At 44.4% G+C, this 18,399-nt stretch overlaps 1 protein-coding gene across 1 annotated transcript in view; it reads right to left on the bottom strand.

Moving 5' to 3' along the window:
* Nucleotides 1–13,737, bottom strand: part of lmbr1l (limb development membrane protein 1-like) — a 63,730-nt gene extending 49,993 nt beyond the window's left edge. The window contains exon 1 of the mRNA XM_068024876.1: nt 13,569–13,737. Coding sequence (XP_067880977.1) covers nt 13,569–13,628 — 60 coding nt within the window. The 5' untranslated portion in view covers nt 13,629–13,737. The remainder of the gene's footprint in view (nt 1–13,568) is intronic.
* Nucleotides 13,738–18,399: the final 4,662 nt, after the last annotated feature.

Consider the following 18,399-nt stretch of genomic DNA (forward strand, 5'->3'; position numbering starts at 1 on the left):
TGAAGATTCAGTGTGGAAGAAACTTTGAGCCAGTGGATAGTGTTCAGTCAGCATTAAGTTTGAATACAGATTTATTTTATGGTGATGTACACAGCTGATACTTTGGCTATACTGGGCTGCATCACTACCAGCACCCTTTAAAGAGATCAAATGGCTCCAAAGAATGACGATTAACATCTTATTTATCTTGTTCCCCTTTTTGGATAGCCTGTTGCTACAGCCACTGAAAGCTGAAGCATCGTGCAGCTTACATCCCCTCGATCAATATGGGATGTCACATCCTCAAAAATGTCATGAAGTAGGTCAAGCAAGACCTGCCCTTTCGAAGACTATACTAGCTGTCCTTTGCTTATTTGCATGCAGGTTCTCTTTCATTTTGTTTGTGAATTATTAATTCTATTCGTTTTCCACTTAGTGAGGTCAGACTCAAAATACTGAATAAGAGTTTTTGCCTTGGGTGCAATTGTGAACTGGGCGCAAATTGCACGAGTATTAAGTATGCTTTCCCTTTAAGTCTCCGCGCAAATCATTTGCGTATCGCCAAACTAATCTACCATTAGCCAGCACATACGGGCAGCATTTTAGGAAGTGATTATTAGAAATGGTGCTTTATATATTTAAGAGTGGCAACCTGGTCCAGCTTTATGAATACAGCTGAAAATGGGATGATCACAAAAAAAATCAGTGCCTTGTCCACCACCTGTGATTAACACAAGTTTCAATAACTGAAAATGACTAAAGAAAAAAACTAAAAACAATTTAAAAGCTTTCTAAAATGTGCCATTAGTGTCCTTTGTACCTAAAAAGCCTCCTCAAAGGCCCACAATCAGGCACAAACGAGCAGAAATTCACCATGTGATTAATTTGATCGGGAGCCTATCCAGTTGTGTGGATGGGGCCGGCTTCTAACGTGACTTTTTTTCAACTTACACAAACGATTGCGAAACTTGATTTGCACTGAACAGGACTTGCAGATGAAATTCCTTGACCTTTTGCATTGGTTTGGCTAATTTCAGGTGAATTGCGCTGAAAAGAAAAAGCAACGCAACTGAGCAGAAACTTCAGGCCAAGGGCTTTAATTGCTAGGAGAAACAGGAAAAACAACACTCTAACTTATTACCCCACCATAACAGATACAATATCCTTTATAAATATTGAAGACATATTTTGCCGGATAGAATAAACTGCACAACCTACAGCCACCTAATCTTTCTCGTCAATCCACTTTATCAAAACATTCTCTATTATAGGAGCTCATTCATTTCCCTCCACAATGATGGAGGGAAATCATTTATAAGAATTGACTCTGAATACGGAGTCAAGTCTACAAGAAAACCCAAACCAGATTCCAGTGTAACATTTGCTGACAATCTACCTCAGGCTTTCATCATGATTCAATTGGGCCAATTTCCACAAGTAACTCAATGTGGTTGAAAAACCTGTACCCAAGGGAACTGGGTAATGTCAGATTACTGAGTACAACAAGACAAAATTCCTATTGCCAGCAGACATTCCCAACAAAAACAAGCAGAGTCATTTCCAGTACAGTTCCAATTTATGAACAGTCTGCAGCAGTTTCAGTCATATGGGCCACGAAGAATGCTCAGTGTGGGAAATGGAAACAGTCTGGTGGATTAAAGGGTGCTCTAAAACTGGGATGAAAACACATTACAGGGTGTACTAGGCAGATAAAGTCACTATGCATACAATTTGCATTATACTCCACCTAGGAGTGGTTGCACCAGCATGAATTTGAAAAAACACAAAAAAATTTTCCTTTTGTTTGCCCAAATGCTAATAAAAATTATATCCTGTTATGAAATCAACTTACAAACATTCCTCTACTCAAACCAGAAGCACAAGAAATCGAACAGAGATGTAGCATGTAATGGAGTTTATACTGATTGGATGATTCCAAGTCAGATCCCTGATCTTTGCAGTTAGTCCATCTCAGGCACAGTAGCAACAATAGTGCTACAATGGGTCTCAATGCCTTTGGGGGAAAAGAAAATCCCTACTTTTGCTCCTGATCACTGTTCATCAACACCTACTGGAAAGTACACGTGCGTAAAGCCTGGCTCGGGTATAAAATTAAAACCCGACCCGACCACAGCCAACCCGAACCCAACCCCTTTCATTCTTTTTCACGTCCAACCCGACCTGACACAAATATCATTCATCCATTCCAGCAGCAGGCTATTCCTGCAGATTGAGTTGTGGTGAATCATGGGTAAGCCTGATCCAGTGACTTCCCGGAAGCAGCACTGTCCAGCCCGACCCGACCCAAGCCCGAGTGCCGGACTCGGAACATAGACCCAACCCGGACTCATGTAGTCAGGTTCGGGTCAGGTAGCCAGGCTTTACGCTTGCGTACATACATAATCAGCCAAGAGCGTGATGGGTTCAGCTGTGAAGTCCACATGGACAAACACCTTGCCAACACCCATCGTCCAGCAGTAGCTTGGTCCTTTCTCCCCCATTTTAAATTTACAAAAATTGGCTCAATATGGTGTCAAGTCTACAAAAGAAAACACAGATCCTAGAGTATGATTTCCTGACAATCTAGGTTAAACTTGATGAAAGCATAAATTATTCCTATTTCCCACAAGCAACCGAATCTGCTTTAAAATCTTTACCCTAGGGAATTGAGCAATATCAGTGAGTCATGAAATAGGACTAAAATTGCCACTTCTGGCAAAGGTCACACGAAAAACAAATGCCTACCTATATCTAAGAATGAAGATTGGCCATTTTGGTCAGCAGCAGAGGAGACTTGGTCTTTATGGAGCAGTAGCTCGACAGGAGCAGCTGGGAGAATGTCGGAGAGAAAACTCGAAGAAATTTCGTGGGCATCAAAGCACCATGAAACAAGGCAACAGGTTTACTCTCAATCACACACACAGCAAATTGCCAATTTGCTATATTGCAAGAGAAAGACCCAGGGTAAGGGCAGTCTTAGGGCAGGGGGGGAAAAAAAAAAGATGCCAACCCGAGTCATTCTTATGCACTTCCTAGCAGTTACTTACACAGTAAGAAAGAACCCAAAGGTATGTCATTTTACTGAGCTGACAGAGTAGGGTATGGCATGTTGCATTGTGCGTGATTTAAAGAGAACCTATGGAAGTTGGTGGTGGAGGGGGTGGAAGAAGGGCACGATAAAAATGAAAACAATTTGCAACTTAAATCATTTAGAAATGATAACGATAGCACTGTACAATGCAAGAAAAAAAGAATTGACTGTTTTGCAGAAATTGGCAAAAGTAATCCTGCATTGTTGATAAGTACAGCAGGATCAAAATGCAACTGTTGCAAAACCTTCAGATGACCTCTGATCCTAATCCGGTGATGTGATTTCATAATCTACAACTCATGATATAATGCTCACAATAGTTTGCAGGTTCACCTCATTATACAAGCTTCTTACTAAAATGTACATTTCCATGATATTTACAATGAAGTCTTTCTATTTTATTTTATTCAGATTAGAGTTTCACAAGCAGGAGGGCTGAAGCTAAAGCCTGGCTGCCCGACCCGAACCCAACTAGACCCGACTACATGTGTCAGGTCTATATTCTGAGTCCAGCATTCGGGGTCGGGCTGGACACTGCTTCCGGGAAGTCATGGGATCAGACTTATCCATGATTCCCCACAACTCCAGTTGCAGGAACAGCCTGCTGCCGGAACGGATGAAGGAGATTTGGGTTGGGTCAGGCACGAAAAAAAATTAAAGGGCTCGGGTTGGGTTGGGTTCGGACTGGTTGTGGTCGGGTCGAGTCCACGTCAGGTTTTAATTTTATACCCGAGCCAGGCTTCAGCTGAAGCAGAGGCAAGCAATGTTCCAGAGGTGGAAGTAGGAGGTCTTTGTGATGGAGAGGATATCAGGTTGGAAGCACAACTCAGAGTTGAATAGGATGCTGAGGTTGCGAGCAATTTAGTTCAACCCAAGACAGGGGCTGAGGAGAGGGATGTAATCGGTGGCAAGGGTACAGAGTTTGTGGCGGGGGCGGAGACAATAGTTTTGGTCTTTCCCACGTTTCGGAGATGATGGTCATTTAGGCAAGGGACTGAAGAGCAACTGATGCTTGTAAAACTAATAAAAACAGAAAATGCTGGGAACACTCAGGCACCTCTGAGACACGAATGTATGGTCAGCATTGCAGGTCGATGACCTTTCATCGTAACTGTAAAACTATACACTAGCATGGAGTCAATACAGTCAGCACAGCAGGTAGGAGGGGAAAAGCAGCCTTAAAAAAACTGAATGAACAACTTCCATTTCTATAGCAGCTTCCACAACCAAGACATTCCAAAGAGCTTTAGAGCCAATTAAAAAAAAAATTCAGAAGTGTAGTCACTACTGTAATGTCAGAAACATGGCAGCCAATTTGTACATAGCAAGCTCCCACAAACAGCAATGTGATACTGACCAGATAATCTGTTTCAGTGATGTTAATTGAGAGAAATGTTGGCCAGGACACTAGGGATAACTCCCTTGCTCTTCTTCAAAGTAGTGTCATGGGATCTTTTACATCAATCTTGGAGAACTGACAGGACCTCGGTTTAATATCTCACTAAAATTGAGGGGCAGATACATCATTACTAGTACCCTATTCTTGAATCTTTTATGGTTGTACACAGTTACTGATTTTCAAAAACCCAAAAAGGATACATATTGTTGTGAGACTGTTAGAAGAGGTTAGCCAACTTCCAACACTTGCAAGCGACAGATTATCTCAGTAATTCTACAAATCAGAAAGAAGCCAATCTGTTCAGTACTCCAGCAAATGCTGCTCTCAGCAATAATGTATTGATTGCCAAGTGCTCTATGGGAAGGTTAAAGGTACATTTTATGGTTCCACGTTGTAACAGAAACATTTGACAAATATGCAGAAAACTTTGAGCCTTATGTCTCAACAAGTACTTGGCACTGGTTTTACTTTAAAGCTCATTCCCTCCCCGGCTCCCCCCTCCGCCGCTCCCCACCCCAACCCCACAAAACCCAGATATTGATTCATTATGATTTTCAATGGACTGGTTCGCTCCTTGTCCTTAACCAAAGGCGTTGAAATGCTGGGATATAATACAGAGGGTGCCAACAGTTATCTGCTACCTTGCCCAAGTGCCCATTCTTCAAACAGTGAATTTCAACAAGCTGCTTGACAGCCACAGGCATCACAGTCACAGACAAATTTTGTTCTTCCTCAAAGTTCAAACACGTGCATTTTGCAGTCAGGTCACTAGATATCCATCGGGAGTGGGAACATTGGTTGACTCCATCCATCCCCCCACACCTTCACTCATGGACATGGAAATAAACTGTAATGGCCACGACTGCCACAGCCTAGACCAACGATCTAGCTACAAATCCTCTTGGTCTGAAATAAAAACAAAATGCTGGAGATACTCAGGTCTGGCAGCATCCACCGTATTTTGCTTTTATCCTCTTGGTCTGGATGGATTAAATGATGTATTTACCCACTGAGCTATTTATTTAGAGATACAGCACTGAAACAGGCCCACCGAGTCTGTGCCAATCAACAACCACCCATTTATACTAACCCTACAGTAATCCCATATTCCCTAACACCAACCTATACTAGGGGCAATTTACAACGGCCAATTTACCTATCAATCTGCAAGTTTTTGGCTGTGGGAGGAAACCGGAGTACCCGGCAAAAACCCATGTGGTCACAGGGAGAACTTGCAAACTCCACACAGGCTGTACCCAGAATCGAACCCGGGTCACTGGAGTTGTGAGGCTGCGGTGCTAACCACTGCGCCGCCCCTTATTGCACACAGAGGCAATTAAGTTCTGCTGTTGTCAAATATTAGTTAATTTAAATATCAAGTGGTGTTGGTGGGGGTGGGGGGGGGGGGGGGGGCGGGGGAGAAAGTTGTTGTCACGTCTTTTATGTAGCGGATTGGTGTACAATATGGAAGTCACACAATTTTCCTGAAGAATGTTGCCAAATGCAAATATTCATGCCAAAACTTAATCTAAACACAAGTCAGCACAAAATGTTGAAAAGCTGGGCAATTTACCAGAGCCTAACACCATGTTGGGTTAGAAAGCGTCTCTGAAAGCAGTACCGGATATAATTCATTCAAGGGAGTATAAACACATTACATGCATCACATTCACAATGACAAACAGAAGATATACCAACCTATTGTGTGATAATGCAAGTGGCATACTCTTCACATAGCCACCATTTTAAAAAACAAAGTAAAAATTGCATCAGGCAACACAAAGGATAACAATTAAAATTTCTATTTCACTCAAAAGGAGATAAATCAGCATACAACTTCAACTGTTTCTCTCAATAACTGTGCAGTGCCAAATATACTTTTATATTTTCATACATTCTGGCTATGCGTTTTAACTTAAGTTGGTTATTTCTCTGGGATCACCTTGGAGGACAAGGACAATTCCAAACTCCTCTTTACTTCTAACTGCCACCTTCGTCCTCCCACAACCACATGAAGAATAAGGAGCTCATGGATTTCTTAAATTGCTTTTTACCATGGTCTTTGACTGGGGACTCCTGTCACAAGGGTCTCATGCAGCCAGTGGTGATGTGAAAAGCAACTTGCTCGATTTTTGTACCATGGTAGCCAAAACCCTTTCTAAAAACTGCATCTTCCTGGGGCCAGTGAAAATGGTGCTCCAGCAGCAACCATCTCACACACACACACACAGACTCCCTATTCAAATTCCTCCCATCTACAGCACCATATGTTTTTTTGTTAAAAACACAAAAATTACAAAACAGAACAAGCCATTTGGGCCAAATAGTCAGTGTTGGTGTTTATCCTCCACACAAGCAGTAGGTCTAAACCCAAGCACCCACTCTGTTCCCACATCACTTCAGTCCCCATTCCTTCAACCACCTATCCTACACTTAAAACGTGGACATGGTTTCTGCTTCCATCATTAATGCTGATAGGGTTGAGAAGCTGCCGAATGCACCGTATTTAAAAATAGTATCTCCTGCTGTCCTAAATTGCTCACATTTAATCTTTTACATATATCCCCTCATTCTAGATCCCCGAATCATTTTTTTCTATCTACTCTGTTCCACCTCTTCATAACTTTCAACACCTCTATCAAATCACTCTTTAATCTCCTCTGTTCTAACCAACAGACCCGATTCAAAGTCCCAATACCTCACGTGACTGCAATTACGACATAATATCCAACTTTGACTTTTGACAGGATTGATCATGGCATCCTTTTCCATTTCTCTTCCACAGTCCATCTCAGGGGCACCATCCCAGTTTGGTTCTGTTCCTACTTTTCCCAGTTTAGGTCATACATCATCTCCTAGAGCTTCTCCTCCAGCCCCTCCACATACACATGTCCAAGACTCAATCCTTAGCCTCCTTTTCCCTTTATCCATGAAGGTTTTGGAGATGGTACAGGATGGTTCCAGGGATGAGGGATTACAGTTACCTGGAGACTGGGGAAGCTGGGGTTGATCTCCTTAGAGCAGAGAAGGCCAAGAGGAGATTTGATAGACGTGTTTAAAATCATGAAAGGTTTAGATAGAATAAATGAAAAAGCTGTTTCTAATGGCTGAAGGGCTGATAATTAGAGGGCACAGATTTAAGGTGATTTACATAAGAAGGAGCTGCGGGACCCGAGAGAAGTCCTGTGAAAAGGTGCCCCGAGCACCCAAAACATCCACGAACGGCCCCCCCGGCCGCAACTTCAAAGCGCCCGCGGGAGATGGCTCGGAGAGCATCTGCAGCGCACTGTCGGCAATGCTGCATGCCTTTATTTAAACCACTGCAAAAAAAACCCTTAGCAAATGTAATCACCTAAGTCTGCCAAATGATGCTTCACCTCCCGAAGGACGTGGATGAGCTTTCCGGACGCCGATGGTGGGCACTGAGGAAATGGCTTATTACCTGCACCAGATTCCACCCCCCCTCCCCCCCCCTTTACCCCCCCCCACCCCCGTCCCCTTCCCTGCTCCACCCTCTCAGCTCACCCCCTCACAACCCCGTCCCAGCCCGCCCCCCCCCGCACCATCTTCACCCCGCACCCCCTTCCCCTGCACCCCCCCCCCACCCCCTCCCTCTACCCCTCCCCCTTGCATCCCCTCCTCCCACCGGCACCATCCTACACCTGTGTAGGGGCCCCAACAACCCCACTGCCTTGTGGGCGTCTCGGGAGAGACCAAAGCTAAGGGAGTAAACCCTAACAGAAAATCCGGAGCGGAACCCCGTAGGCGGTCATGTGTCACCTTTGGCATGTTTCCGGCAGTTCCTGCAGCCATACTGGTGCCAAACGTCGTGTCCTGCACTCCTTTGGACCCCACCAGAAAGGCCGAGAGGGGGGTTTTGACGACTGGGCAACTCTCAACCTCCATAAATTTGCCCAGGCATGCGCCATGGAGAGGTCACTCCATAGTTGCCTCACAGCGACTAAAACAACACGGAAGGCAGCAGTTACGGGTTATAAGTCCAGATAAATTGGCGTAGAAACTGGGCGCCACGGGTTGCCTTTGTCGGTGGGAGAGGTCATTGCACCTCACTGGACAGCTACCGCCCGCCTCAAACCGGGCAGCCCCCGGTCAATAAGGTTCTGTCCCGCCACAGTCTGCCTGCTTCAATGGGTGCTTGGAGCTCAGGGTCATTGCCCGAAAGGTGGACTGATACACCGCACCAAACAACATGAAAAAAGGAAAGAAGGTACCAGCCCTTCGCTTTGCAAGCTGGAACGTCAGAACTATGTGTCCTGGCCTGTCGGAAGACCTTACACAAATCAACGATTCTCGGAAGACCGCCATCATTAACAACGAGCTCAGTAGACTCAATGTAGACATTGCAGCACTTCAGGAGACTCGCCTCCCCGCGAGTGGCTCTCTAGCAGAGCAAGACTACACCTTCTTCTGGCAGGGCAGGGATCCTGAAGAACCAAGACAGCATGGAGTGGGCTTCGCCATCAGAAACTCCTTGCTCAGCATGATAGAGCCTCCCTCAAATGGCTCGGAACGCATACTGTCCATCCGACTGCTCACCACCTCTGGTCCAGTACACCTACTCAGCATCTATGCTCCAACACTCTGCTCCGCACCTGAAGCTAAAGACCAGTTCTATGAACAACTCCATATCATTAGCAGCATCCCCAACACCGAACACCTATTCCTGCTGGGGGACTTTAATGCCAGGGTTGGGGCCGACCATGACTCATGGCCCTCCTGCCTTGGGCGCTATGGCGTTGGAAGGATGAATGAGAACGGGCAGAGACTGCTTGAGTTGTGTACCTATCATAACCTCTGCATCACCAACTCGTTCTTTCACACTAAACCCTGTCACCAGGTTTCATGGAGGCACCCAAGATCACGTCGTTGGCACCAGCTAGACCTCATTGTCACAAGGCGAGCCGCCTTAAACAGTGTTCAAATCACACGCAGCTTCCACAGTGCGGACTGCGACACCGACCACTCCCTGGTGTGCAGCAAGGTTAGACTCAGACCAAAGAAGTTGCATCATTCCAAGCAGAAGGGCCACCCGCGCATCAACACGAGCAGAATTTCTCACCCACAGCTGTTACAAAAATTTCTAAATTCACTTGTAACAGCCCTTCAAAACACTCCCACAGGGGATGCTGAGACCAAGTGGGCCCACATCAGAGACGCCATCTATGAGTCAGCTTTGACCACCTACGGCAAAAGTGCGAAGAGAAATGCAGACTGGTTTCAATCTCATAATGAAGAGCTGGAACCTGTCATAGCCGCTAAGCGCATTGCACTTTTGAACTACAAGAAAGCCCCCAGCGATTTAACATCCGCAGCACTTAAAGCAGCCAGAAGTACTGCACAAAGAACAGCTAGGCGTTGCGCAAACGACTACTGGCAACACCTATGCAGTCATATTCAGCTGGCCTCAGACACCGGAAACATCAGAGGAATGTATGATGGCATGAAGAGAGCTCTTGGGCCAACCATCAAGAAGATCGCCCCCCTCAAATCTAAATCGGGGGACATAATCACTGACCAACGCAAACAGATGGACCGCTGGGTTGAGCACTACCTAGAACTGTACTCCAGGGAGAATGCTGTCACTGAGACTGCCCTCAATGCAGCCCAGCCTCTACCAGTCATGGATGAGCTGGACATACAGCCAACCAAATCGGAACTCAGTGATGCCATTGATTCCCTAGCCAGCGGAAAAGCCCCTGGGAAGGACAGCATTACCCCTGAAATAATCAAGAGTGCCAAGCCTGCTATACTCTCAGCACTACATGAACTGCTATGCCTGTGCTGGGACGAGGGAGCAGTACCCCAGGACATGCGCGATGCCAACATCATCACCCTCTATAAAAACAAAGGTGACCGCGGTGACTGCAACAACTACCGTGGAATCTCCCTGCTCAGCATAGTGGGGAAAGTCTTTGCTCGAGTCGCTCTGAACAGGCTCCAGAAGCTGGCCGAGCGCGTCTACCCTGAGGCACAGTGTGGCTTTCGTGCAGAGAGATCGACTATTGACATGCTGTTCTCCCTTCGTCAGATACAGGAGAAATGCCGTGAACAACAGATGCCCCTCTACATTGCTTTCATTGATCTCACCAAAGCCTTTGACCTCGTCAGCAGACGTGGTCTCTTCAGACTACTAGAAAAGATCGGATGTCCACCAAAGCTACTAAGTATCATCACCTCATTCCATGACAATATGAAAGGCACAATTCAACATGGTGGCTCCTCATCAGAGCCCTTTCCTATCCTGAGTGGTGTGAAACAGGGCTGTGTTCTCGCACCCACACTTTTTGGGATTTTCTTCTCCCTGCTGCTTTCACATGCGTTCAAATCCTCTGAAGAAGGAATTTTCCTCCACACAAGATCAGGGGGCAGGTTGTTCAACCTTGCCCGTCTAAGAGCGAAGTCCAAAGTACGGAAAGTCCTCATCAGAGAACTCCTCTTTGCTGACGATGCTGCTTTAACATCTCACACTGAAGAATGCCTGCAGAGTCTCATCGACAGGTTTGCGTCTGCCTGCAATGAATTTGGCCTAACCATCAGCCTCAAGAAAACGAACATCATGGGGCAGGATGTCAGAAATGCTCCATCCATCAATATTGGCGACCACGCTCTGGAAGTGGTTCAAGAGTTCACCTACCTAGGCTCAACTATCACCAGTAACCTGTCTCTAGATGCAGAAATCAACAAGCGCATGGGTAAGGCTTCCACTGCTATGTCCAGACTGGCCAAGAGAGTGTGGGAAAATGGCGCACTGACACGGAACACAAAAGTCCGAGTGTATCAGGCCTGTGTCCTCAGTACCTTGCTCTACGGCAGCGAGGCCTGGACAACGTATGCCAGCCAAGAGCGACGTCTCAATTCATTCCATCTTCGCTGCCTTCGGAGAATACTTGGCATCAGGTGGCAGGACTATATCTCCAACACAGAAGTCCTTGAAGCGGCCAACACCCCCAGCTTATACACACTACTGAGTCAGCGGCGCTTGAGATGGCTTGGCCATGTGAGCCGCATGGAAGATGGCAGGATCCCCAAAGACACATTGTACAGCGAGCTCGCCACTGGTATCAGACCCACCGGCCGTCCATGTCTCCGTTATAAAGACGTCTGCAAACGCGACATGAAATCGTGTGACATTGATCACAAGTCGTGGGAGTCAGTTGCCAGCATTCGCCAGAGCTGGCGGGCAGCCATAAAGACAGGGCTAAATTGTGGCGAGTCGAAGAGACTTAGTAGTTGGCAGGAAAAAAGACAGAGGCGCAAGGGGAGAGCCAACTGTGCAACAGCCCCAACAAACAAATTTCTCTGCAGCACCTGTGGAAGAGCCTGTCACTCCAGAATTGGCCTTTATAGCCACTCCAGGCGCTGCTTCACAAACCACTGACCACCTCCAGGCGCGTATCCATTGTCTCTCGAGATAAGGAGGCCCAAAAGAACATAAGAACTAAAGGAAAAACCTTTTCTTATCAGGCAATGCAAATCCTAACTACTTGTTGCATTTTAAGGTGATGAAAATAAATTCAATAGTAGTTTTTAAAAAGTGAATTGGATAAATACTTGAAAGAAAAAAAATGCAGGGATACGAGGAAACAACAGGGGAGTGGGACTAACTGGATAGATTCCTCAAGAGATTCAATGGGCTGAGTGGTCTCCTTCTGTGATGTACTATTCTGTGATTCTGTCTACGTGCTGTGCCTCACCACCATCATCTGTAAACATATATTATATATAATAACTTCAATTTTACATACTGTACAGCATTTGGATATTACTGTTATATTAAGTTCAAATTTGCTCCAAATCCTACACTTAATGTCCATAGCGTTGGACACCAGGGCAGGATCCCAACACAGCACACAATAGACAACCTCTGAATGTGTGATTCAAGGTTCAAAGAAAACACTCCATCCATATAGAACCAGTAACATACCTCATTTTGGTTTTCAAGCCCAGTAGAGTCAGTAAAGTCTCAGTGAATAAATGGGAATATTAAGCACAGCAAAAATGGTTTGCCGTATTCCATTAAGGTTTGACTATATCTTAACACGCATGAAGATATAACTCAATGATGGGGTACTTGTTTTACAGTTAACATACTAAAGATTCCCTCATTACTTGACAAACATAGAATGGTTACAGCTCAAAAGGCAGTCATTTGGCCTGCTGGCTCTCTGAAAGAGCAACTCAGCTAGTCCCACTCCCCCACCTTTTCCTGTAGCCCTGAAAATTTTCTCTTTTGAAAGCCACAATCGAATCTGCTTCCACCACTCTCAGGCACTGCATTCCAGATCCTAACTACTCACTGCGTAAAAAAAGTTTCTCATGTCGCTACTGCTTCTTTGTTACTCACCTTAAATCGGTGTCCCCGGTTCTCGACCTTTCCACCAATGGGAACAATTTCTCCCCATCTACTCAGTCTAAACCCCTCATGATTTTGAACACCTCTATCATATCTCCTCTCCTCCAAGGAGAACAGCCCCAGCTTCTCCAATCTATCCACATAACTGAAGTCCTTAATTCCTGGAACTAATCTTGTAACTCTTTTCTGTACCTACGCCAATGCGTTCACACCTTCCCTAAAGTGTGGTGCCCAGAATGGGACACAATGCTCCAGTTGAGGCCGAACTAGTGTTTTATAAAGGGTCACCATAACTTCCTTGTTTTTGTACTCTATACCTCCATTTATTAAGCCCAGAATCCTGTATGCCTTTTTAACCACTTTCTCAATGAGCTCTGCCACTTTCAATGATTGCACATATGTCCCCAGGTCCCTCTGCTCCTACACCCCTTTTAGAATTGTACTTTATATTGTCTCCCCCTCCCCTCCCCTCCCCTCCTCTCCCCTCCTCCTCCTCCTCTCTCTCTCCAATCATCCAACCAAATATACCATTTCACACAATTAGTTTCAAATGGGAAGGGAGACAGCACTCATACTTTTACATGTGTTGAGTATTGGTCCAAGAGATCTTCTTTTAAAAATCTTTCGAGCGCTGAATTCAACTGTGCAAAAGACTTATATTCCACCTTGATTAAGAATTAAAGGAAAGTCATCATTCAGCGTTCCAAAAATCCAAATAAACTTACAATAGACTCACGAACTCGGTTGTGAAAGAGCTTTGCTCTAATCATAACGTCGTCTTCCATCGCGACCCTTCATGGCTAAAAGGACGCACGCTACCTGTTGACTCTGTCTATAAAGTTGGCGATCTCCACAGCTCCAGCTTCACACGGCAGCAGGCTTCCAATCTGCCACCCGCTACATAATCACCATGGAACACGGTCCCGGATTGGCTGGCAGACACCACGAGAAACATAGCCCCAAACATACCATTGGCAGAGAGAAACTACCAAATAGAAGGTGGCGTATGGTTGGCTAGAACGCATCTCAGGCGATGCGCGATTGGCTGAGATTGGCTTCACGTATAAGCTGATTGGTGAGAAGCGTGAAGAAGCTAACCAATAGTGAAAGGAAATGGAAAGAGTTTGCGCATCTGATTGGCTGCGATTTTGTACGATGTATAATATAATTGGCTGAAATGAGAGGTGAGAATGAATGCTTGACTGAAACGTTTAATTGGTTGAACATCCTCCATTTAAACTATGCATCAATGCCTGGAAATGTGGCCGAAAAATTAAACTTTAAACGTTGGCGCTGTGAAATAATGTGTAAATTAGAGCTGGAAGGGAACCTATGAAAATGGCCTTATCAAATTCTGTTTAAAATTTCTACCAAAGTAATTAGTATGCAATGTTTGACCTAAACACAAGATGTACTGGTTTGTATAAAGGCACATTCTTTTGTAAATGCAAAATTGAGAGATTATACTTGGCTTAAACAAGTACGACGACTAAAAAGGTAAACTAAAATAAAAACAAAATTCTGATGAAGAGACGTGTTCTCTTTACAGAAAATGTGTATTTCCAGCATTTTCCGTTTTTATTTTCTGTAAAATAATGGGATTACAGACGGACAGTAAAATCTATGATTTGCAAAATTTTATCAATGAATTTTTTGTCGCCAGTTCCATTCAGATTTAGTCTATTGGTACAACGGGTACAGACTGTCTTCTAAAGTCGATGGTTAGTTTAATAAATTAATTATGAAGGGAGGGAAATTCAAATTGACCAATCATCAGTTACTTGTAAATCAACGTGGGCACAGCACCGCCTGGAGGCAAACCCCAGCATCTGGCCTGTCCTGGATCGTTCCTTTGCACCAGCTTTTTAAAAATGCTAACACCATATGTTATCTTCTGTTTCCAGCCTCCCCGAACCTCCAAAGTATTATTTGTGGCAAAAACAGAGCAGGCTGGAAATACCCAGCAAGTCAGTGGAGAAAAACAAGTTAACGTTTCAGGCACATTGCCCTTCAGATTTCCAGTGTTTTTTTATGTATGGCTTAGCTTACTGTCTGATTTGTTCCCCCAATCAAGACGTCTCCCTCTAGCTTGAAGAATCTTGTTTACAGTAAAGACATCTTAAATGTTATGGAAATACTGCAAGTGGGATGCTGTTTTGCAAAATATTGTCCTATTTCACAAGTGGACAGTTATTATTCACAGTTAATTGAGATGTTAAAACATAGTACGGTATTTAAAATGATCCTCAATACCACCACTCCCCACCCCCAGCAGTAGCAGTTCTACAGTTGTCCTCAGAAATCTTGAACTAGAACAATTTGCATTACATAACATTTAATGTAATAAAACGTCCTAAGGCACTTTACAGGAGAGCTGTCACACAAAATTTGATAACAAACCACGTTTGATCAAAGAGCAAGGTTTAAAGAAGCACCTTAAAGGGGGAGGGGGAAGGTACAGAGCTTAAGACCTCGGCAGCTGAAGGCGAAGAGGCAAGCACAAAAAAACCCAATAAAAATAAGAAATAAGGAATCGAGTTTCCGTTTTGGGTGCAATCAAGAAATTGCGCCCAAAATGCACTTCAAATTGCGCTGGCTAGGTTACAGTTCAAGTTTCCGCTAAAATTCATTTACGCATCAAATGTAAAATCTTCCATGAACCAGCAATCAGGCAGCATAATAAAATATAATCGTTTCTTTTTTTTAAATGTCCGTTGAAAAGTATTTCTTGATGTATTTCAGAGTGGCAACCAGGTGCAATTTTATTAATACAGCTGAAAATGACTTTAAAAAACTAGACTGAACTATTGAATAGTTTTATTGGTGTACACTAGTCAGTATCTTAGTAAATTAAGTATTTTTTGATATGAAAACACTCTTAAAACGTGTCTACTGGTGCCTGCGCACTTAAGAAAATGTGCCCAATTTGAAGAACCAATGCAATCGGGTGGATCTCGCAAATTTGATCCCGGCGGTGCAGACAGTTTTGCGGGCGGGACCTGATCCAAGTGAATTGAATCTGAAACGAGTGCAAAAAAAATCACGGAAACACGAACGTAAGTGGGTTTAGGCGTTAATCGCTACATTTAAAATTCCCCACACTTGTTCAGCCAATTCCGCTTGGACTACGTTAATATTACTTGTGGAACCAAGCGGAAACTCAATCCCTAAATTCATAACCCGCTCATTCATTGTATGTGGCATTTTGTGGCTCTTGCATCCCACTGCCACCTTGATGGTTCAATAGCTAAATAATACCACATAACACAGCAGTGAACCGTACAAAGAAGATTCAGTTCCTTGAATTAGTAGTCGGATGTAAAATTTGGTCCTATACCCCTACATGTAGTAATAAAAGCAAAATACTGCGGATGCTGGAAATCTGAAATAAAAATAAGAAACGCTGGGAACACTCAGCAGGTCTGGCAGCATCTTTGGAGAGAGAAACAGAGTTAACATTTCAGGTCAGTGACCCTTCATCAGAACTGGCCCCTACATTTAGTGTTTTCCCTGTTATCTATGCACACTGAGAACATTTATTTGAGCACTCTTGACCTTTCTTTATGAATCATGAAGTTTAATTAGGTGTCAGCCCTTGCTCAGTGATCACACTCTAGCCCTGGAGTCAGAAGATTCTGGGTTTATATCCCACTCCAGAGATTTGAGCAAATTATCAGGCTAATACTCCACTGCAGTACTGTGAAAGTGCTGCACTGCCGGAGGTGTCGTTTTTAAGATGAAACGTTAAACCCAGGCCCTGTCTGCCCTCTCAGCTGGATGTAAAAGATCCCATGGCACTATTCAAAGACGAGCAGGGGAGTTCTGTCCAATGTCCTAGTCAATATTTATTCCTCCAACATCATTAAAACAGATCATCTGATTATTATCACATTGCTGTTTGTGGGAGCTTGCTGTGCGCAAATTGGCTGCCACGTTTCCTACATTACAACAGTTACTACACTTCATAGCGTCATAGAGAGATACAGCACTGAAACAGGCCCTTCGGCCCACCGAGTCTGTGCCGACCATCAACCACCCATTTATACTAATCCTACATTAATCCCATTTCCCCCCTCACATCCCCACCTTCCCTCAATTCTCCTACCACCTACCTACACTAGGGGCAATTTACAATGGCCAATTTACCTATCAACCTGCAAGTCTTTTGGCTGTGGGAGGAAACCGGAGCACCCGGCAGAAACCCACGTGGTCACAGGGAGAACTTGCAAGCTCCACACAGGCAGTACCCAGAATCGAACCCGGATCGCTGGAGCTGTGAGGCTGCGGTGCTAACCACTGCGCCACTGTGCTGCAGAAGTACTTCATTGGCTGTAAAGCGCTTTGGGAGATTTTGAGGTTGTGAAAATTGCTACAGAACTTCAAGTCTTCCTTCTTAATTAATAAAAGCTAAAGCTCAAAGGCAATAAGGGATGGGCAATAAATGCTGTCCTATCCAGCGACGCCTACATCCCATGAATGAATAAAAAAAAATCTCTCGTTTTCTGCTGCAGAAGCTGGTGGTGCGCTAGAGGTTGCTCTTCTCTCAAATCTCTCATTCCATCCCTTTCAGTTAGAAAACGCAGCAGTTCCTCCACTTCAGCCAACGCCATCTGCAGCAGAACATAAGAAATAGGAGCAGGAGTAGGCCATGCAGCCCTTCGAGCCCACTCCGCCATTCAATGAGATCATGGCTGATCATCTGCTTCAACATCATTTTCTTGCACTGTTCCTGTATCTCTTGATGTTTTTAATATGTAGAATATACTCAAAGACTGAACCTCCACAGCCCTCTGGGGCAGAGAATTCCAAAGATTCATCGCCCTCTGAGTGAAGATGTTCCTCCTCATCTCAGTCCTAAATCGCCTACCCCTTATTCTGAGACTGTTTTTGTTTCTGTTTTTATTTGAAAGACTGAAGACCTCATGCGCTCCCTCTACAGGTATAGCAGCTCACTGCATTTTATATCTGTTGATGGTCATGAGGAAGGGCAGGATCCATTCACGAACAATACTTTGAGCTGAACTCAGACAATATCTGACTCTCAGATTTGAAGTTTTGGTATTGTTATGGCCAGGTGAGAAAGAAGTCTAGGGGTCCCTCTCAGCCTTCACCCGGTCTTACCATAACAGGGTTTTGTTTTTAAACACACTGTTTTTAGCTCCCCCTTGGTGATTCCTTGTTCACCACTTTCCAATTATAAGGCAAAGAAACCAGCACAAATAAGGTTTTTTTAGGTTTAAAGAAGAAAAGTTGAAATGTATTAAACTTGAACTTAAACTCTAATTCAGTTAATGCCTACGGATACACGACGCGCCCATGCTAGCAAGCATACACGATACACACATGCAAATAAAGACAGAAAAGAGCAGAAGAAAAATAAAGTGGAAAAGTTTAAGGCAATATCTGAAGTTTTTGCTACGGTTCTTCAAGCTCACTGTAGAGTCCTTGATTGTAGGTAGATCTTGCTTTTCGTTGGGGCCCAGTATTCTTCTTAAACCTTGTTCGCTGTAGGAGACTTTTCTCTCTTGGGGTTCATGTGTCTTCAATGGATTCAGA

This window comes from Heterodontus francisci, chromosome X (genome assembly GCF_036365525.1).
Source record: "Heterodontus francisci isolate sHetFra1 chromosome X, sHetFra1.hap1, whole genome shotgun sequence".
Taxonomy (NCBI): domain Eukaryota; kingdom Metazoa; phylum Chordata; class Chondrichthyes; order Heterodontiformes; family Heterodontidae; genus Heterodontus; species Heterodontus francisci.